The sequence below is a fragment of the Condylura cristata genome, unplaced genomic scaffold (genome assembly GCF_000260355.1).
Source record: "Condylura cristata isolate star-nosed mole 26May11 unplaced genomic scaffold, ConCri1.0 scaffold00050, whole genome shotgun sequence".
In the NCBI taxonomy this organism is placed as follows: domain Eukaryota; kingdom Metazoa; phylum Chordata; class Mammalia; order Eulipotyphla; family Talpidae; genus Condylura; species Condylura cristata.
The window spans coordinates 399,475-404,807 of NW_004567151.1; the positions used below are offsets into that span (position 1 = coordinate 399,475).

The 5,333-nt window shown below is 66.3% G+C and overlaps 1 protein-coding gene across 1 annotated transcript in view; it reads right to left on the reverse strand.

Moving 5' to 3' along the window:
- The window catches only part of CENPF (centromere protein F, 350/400kDa), a 27,974-nt gene that overhangs the window by 6,607 nt on the left and 16,034 nt on the right, over positions 1–5,333 (reverse strand). The window contains exons 13-14 of the mRNA XM_012734197.1: positions 1,559–4,821; positions 11–787 (exon numbers count right to left, since the gene is read on the reverse strand). Of these exons, the coding sequence (XP_012589651.1) occupies positions 11–787; positions 1,559–4,821 (4,040 nt within the window). The remainder of the gene's footprint in view (positions 1–10; positions 788–1,558; positions 4,822–5,333) is intronic.

The following is a 5,333-nucleotide window of genomic DNA, read 5'->3' on the forward strand; positions in this document are numbered from 1 at the left end:
GGCCCGGCACTGCGCCCCCCGGCAGCGGGGCGCCCCCGGAGAGCTGCCGCTCCAGACGGGCTATGACTTGGCCCTTCCTGGCGCTGTCCTCTGCCAGCGACAGCTTCTCCCTCTGGGCTCTCTCCAAGGCCGCGCCCAGGGAGAGGGCCTGGCGCTCCAGGCCGGCGTGCTGCGCGCTCAACCGCTCCAGCTCCTTCTCCACGGAGAGAAACCGCTCCCTCCAGCCGGCATTCGCGGGCGCGGCGCCCGCCCCCGCGGGCGGCCGCTGCTCTGCGTCGGCAGGGGGGTCCGACTGCTCACTGAAGGCTGATTTTTCTTCCTCAAGTCGCCCCACTACCCCCTCCAGTTGCAGGCACGCCGCGGTCTGGGCGGCGACCTGGGCTTCCTGGAGCTCGAGTTTGGAGCCCAACTCTTCCACCTCGCCGAGCAAGCCTTCCACTCTCCGGTCGCGTTCCTCGACGGCCTGCCGCAGTCTCGCGTTCTCACGCGACATCTCCTGGACCCGCGCTCGGAGCTTCTCGCCGGTCACTGGACTCCCCGGGAAGTCCAGGAGATCCGGGGCGCCGGGGCCGGCGGGGGACGGCTCAGGGCTGCCCGCTGGGGGGCGGCCTCCGAGGCTGTCGCGCTGCCGCCGGGGGGTCTGGGGCTGGGCTCCTCCCTGCGACTGGGGCAGGCCGGGCTGGTCGTCACAGGGCGCGTGGGGGCCTCGCCCGTGCGCGCCCTCCCCGCTTCCTGAGGTATTTCCTTCTGGTTCTTTTGAGTCACAGCTCTCGCTTCCCGGAGCAGGCTGTAACACAGAAATGAGAATTTACTTTTCAAGGATAAACAAGCGGAGTTACTCCTTTACCAAAACGGCAATGGGCCCCTGCTGATAAATACAGCCCCCGGCCCAAGAATGCAACACACCCCGCACCCGGTCAGGCCCGTCTGCGGGGAGGGAAGGGCTTGGGCGAGCTCTCTAGGCAGCCCCGGCTAAGCCACGGCCTATTAAGTCCCTACTTCTTTTTTGCCAGGCCCACGCTGGGCCTCTAGGTATGGAGCCCCGTTTGAAGCTAACGGCAGCATGTGCGGGCATTTCTGATATTCTCCCACAAATGCAGGTGGCGGGGTGCGTGACCAAAGTCACAGCCCGGCACCCGTGCGCCATACTGGTGGGTAAGTCAGACGCGAGCCCCACCTTCCCCTCACCGGGACGGGTGCCCTGCCTCTGACACCCCGCCCCAGGAGACTCCTGGCACAGCACACCCAGCTCACAGGCCACCGGTACCGGAAACCGAACCACGTCCCATCCCCGGAACAACTGTCTGTTTGTGGCCCCAAGTCACAGGCTCGTGCGAGCACGCTGCCAGGGAGTCCTCAGCAATGCAGTAAACGCCGGCTCTCGTCCTCACGACCGGCTGGCCTGGCGAGCAGCCCGGGAAGGGCAAGGCTGAAACCCGGTCACGTCGCCGCACGCGAGCTCTCGGCTACGGCCGCAGGGTGAGCTCACGCAGACGGGGGGCCGGCGTCCGCGACGCCCCGCTGTCTCCGGGGGCCGGGGCGCACGCCCAGCCCTCACGGGAGCCACAGGCTTTGATTCTGGAGGCCTGTGGCGGGAAGCGGCCGCGCCCCGGGTACTCACGTCCTCCAGGTCGGCGCCCAGCAGCGAGCGCGAGCTCAGGTCCAGGCCCTGCAGCTGCAGCCGCGCCACCTCGAGCTCCCGGGCCAGCTGCTCCGTCTGCTGCTTCTCGGCCGCCAGCCTGCACTCCATGTCCGCGGTCACGCGGGCCAGCCGCTGCTCCCACTGCTGCCTTTCCGACAGGTACTCCCGCCGGAGGCCGTCGAGCGCGTCCCTCCCGGAGCCCAGCAGCTGCCGCAGTGCCTGCATTTCCTCATTTCTCAGCAGGCCCTCACGCTCCATCTTCTCCTCCAGCTGCCGCAGGGACTGCAGGTACGTCTGGCACCTCGCCTCCAGCGCCTCCACACGCTCCCCGGGGGGAGGTGGGGGGCCCCCCGGGGCCAGAGCCTCCTCCCCCAGGCTGCTGCTCAGGGTGTCATCGGCCCTGGACTGGTCTGTCACATCGTCCCCCTCTGAATGGCTCAAAAGGGATGTCTCTGCCGTGAGTTCTCGAAGGCCTGCGGGGCAGGGGCTGTCCCACAGACAGCGCCCCTCCCTGGGCCCCGGTGTCACCTCCTTCGCCGCGTCGCCCTCGGCGTCCCTCGGGTCCACGTATGATGCTGAGGTGTTGGCCTGCAACGTGCCCACGTAGGCCTGCAGCGCGGCCATCCGGGAGCGCACCTGGCAGTGCTGATGGTGCAAAGCCCTGTGTTCGCGCTGCAGCGAGGTGACCCGCGCCTGCAGCTCGGCGAAGTGTGCCTGCACCTCCCTGCCCGACGACGCCAGGCGCTCGCTGAAGCTGCTGTCGCCCGGGGGTGCTGGGGACGCGGGCGTGTGCTCAGCCCCAAACGTGGCTGCTGGCACTTCTGTCGCTTCTGTCACGAGCTCGCTGTGGAGGAGGCTGCCTGCATGGTTCAGGGTCCTCACTTCGCCCACCAGCTTCTCGACCTCCGCTGCCATCTTGCTGGTTGCTTCGACACATTCCGACCTGGCCGCATCGAGCTCGGACAGCAGCTCCAGCTTCTCCGCCCGCAGGGAGCCGCACAGGGCCTCCAGCTCCGCCAGCTTGCTCAGGGCCGCCTGCAGAGGGCCGCCTGCCGGCCACTCGCCGTGCGGCGAGGCGCACTCTCCTTCCGCGTCCATGTCACAGTCCTGAGGGGCGTCCTGAGGGGCACTGGCTTCTGCAGGCCGAGGGTCCCGGGCCGAAGCCGGGTCCTTGGCGGCCGGAGACTCTGGCCGCAGGCGCTCCTTGTCCAGCTCGCGCCCCTGAAGCCTCAACTCCAGGTTTCCTGCCTGAGCTTCTGAGCGCCTCAGCTCACCGCGCCGGTCTGGAGAAGGGTCTGACGCGGCCAGAGCCGCCTGCAGGGGCGCGTGGCCGCACTCGGTCGCGCAGCCGGCGTGTTCCTCAGCGGGGCGCGGCTGCGGGTCGGGGCGCTCGCTCTGTGTCTGCGCTGACTCCCGCAGGTGGGGGCTCTCTTGGGATAAAGCCTGGACTTGCCTTTGCGCCGCCGTCTGCTCTTCCTCTAACGCCCTGATGGCCTGCTCCGGGGCCTCAGCCTCGCCCTGGGGCCGGCTCGGGGGCTCAGCCGCGCGGCGCTGCGCGGCCTCCAGCTCCCGCTCCAGGCGCTGGTTTCGCTCTTCCGCTAGAGCCAGTTCTGCCACACACGCCTGGTGTTCCCTTGCAAAGGCCTCCCGCAGCCGCTCCAACTCCCTCTCCCTGTTTTCACAGACACCGGTGCACCGGCTGAGCAAGCATTCCAGCTGCGAGCTCTGTTCTTGGCCTGCCTCGTACTTTGCGCTGAGCTCCTCAAGGGCGCTTCGGGCTTCCGCGCACCTCTGCAGGAGAGCCAGCCTTTCCTGCTGGTGCTGGCTGGATAGCTCTGACAAGCTCCTCTCCTTCTCCTCCACGAGCAGTGAGAGCCTCTCGCTTTTCTGGAGTAAGTCCCTCTTCTCCTGACCCAAGCTTGCATTCACTTCCTTCAGCCTCCCATTCTCCTGGGCCAGTTCGTGGATTTCCTCTGCCCGGAGAGAAATGACCGCGCTCATTTCCTTCTTCTCCGAGCTCAGGGTTTCTGACAGAAGTTGCAGCTCCTTGACAGCGGCTTCCAGCGAGCGGCTCCTCACTTCAGCCTCTCGCGTCTCGGCCTGTTGAGCCTCGAGCTGTTCGGTCAGCAGCTGCAGCTCCTTTTCTTTGTCCTTGAGGGCACCGACCGTCTCGGCAACGACCTGCTGATGGAGAGAATTGTCTTCCTGCAGCTTACTGATACGCTGACTGGTCGCAGCCACGAAGTCCTGATGCAGCTGCTCTGCCTGCCTGAGATTTTCTTCTGTTTCTGCTCTCACTTGCACCAACTCTTCGCACTGCCTTTGCAGATCTGAGTTCCGCTGCTTCTGGGACTCGAGGGAACATTCCAGTGCGGCGACTTTATCATGCAAGATGCCTGAGCCTGAGGGGCTCGGGGCGGCGTGGCTCCTCTCGGAAGGCAGGCCCTCCTGTTGCCCCGCGAGGCTTGCCAAGGGATCATGCCCGGCCGGCTGCTGCTCGAAAGCCGGAACACTTCCGCCGTGGGCCTGCTGGGCCGGGCCTGCCCCCAGCGGGGGGCCCCCGGAGCGGCCCGCGCCCCGGAGGCTCTCGCACTGGGCACTCAGGTCCTGGCAGCGCTGCTCTCGGTCCGCCAGCTCGCCGGACAGCACCTGAAGCTCGCGCTCAAGGTCGGCCACCTGCCCCTGGAGCCGCGCCACCTCTGAGCACACGCTGTCCATTTCCGCGCGCCGCTTCTGATCCAGCTCCAGCTCCAGCTCCAGGGCGGCGAGGCGCTCGCTGCACTCCAGGCTCCTCGCCTGCTGCGTCCTCAGACAGGTCTCCAGGTGGCTGACCTGGCCCTGCAGGCTTTCCCGTTCTGCCGCCACCTGATGCAGTCGCTGCTCGTTTTCCTGCTTCCAGAGAGAAAACTGGGTCTTCTCCTGGCTCAGCTCCTCGCACTCTTTGCTCTTGCACTCCAGCGCGCTCAGGACGGCCCGGGACTCCTGCTCAGTCCTGCTTAACTTCTCGTTCAGCTGCTCGATGTGGTGCTCCCTCTTCTTGAGGAGGTCCTGGGAGCAGTCCCGCTGCTGCTCCAGGTCAGCCACGGCCCGCCTCAGCTTCTCCAGCAGCAGGGGATTCTCCTGCTGACTTATCTTTTCTTGAAGGTCTCTTAACAGGCCCTCCTGAGACACCGCCTTTGCTGCAAATGTAAAAAGATCTCATTGTTATGCCTTAACTGATTGTTGTCTACATGTATTGTAAACTCTCAAAAGAAGAGCCCAAACTCAGTGCTTAGGCCCTGCGAGACCCAGCCGAACTGCGCGGTGCCACCCGGAAGGGAGGGCGCCGGCCGCACGCACATCCGCCTCAAGGCAGCGAGAAAACCGCACCTGCAGGGGCTTCGCTTCTTCGCAAGTGCTAGAAAACGCCTCGGCGTTCCTTTCCTTCTCTCTGCATATACTTACGTCTGTATTTTCCTCTATGCAAAGAGAGAAAAGTGCGCAGGAGCACTGACGTGGCGGAAGCCGACTGCCCGCCGAGCTGGTCAGACCCGCGGCCGCAGGACTCTGGGGCCAGCGAGGGGCAGGGCGGGGCAGCCCACGGGCGAGTCAGGGAGTGTGAGGCCATCTGGCCACCTCTCCCCCGCCGCAAGCCTGCGCAGGCTTCCGCCCAGTAACTCCCGGCGTGGCCGAGAATGCCCAGGGCCGGAAC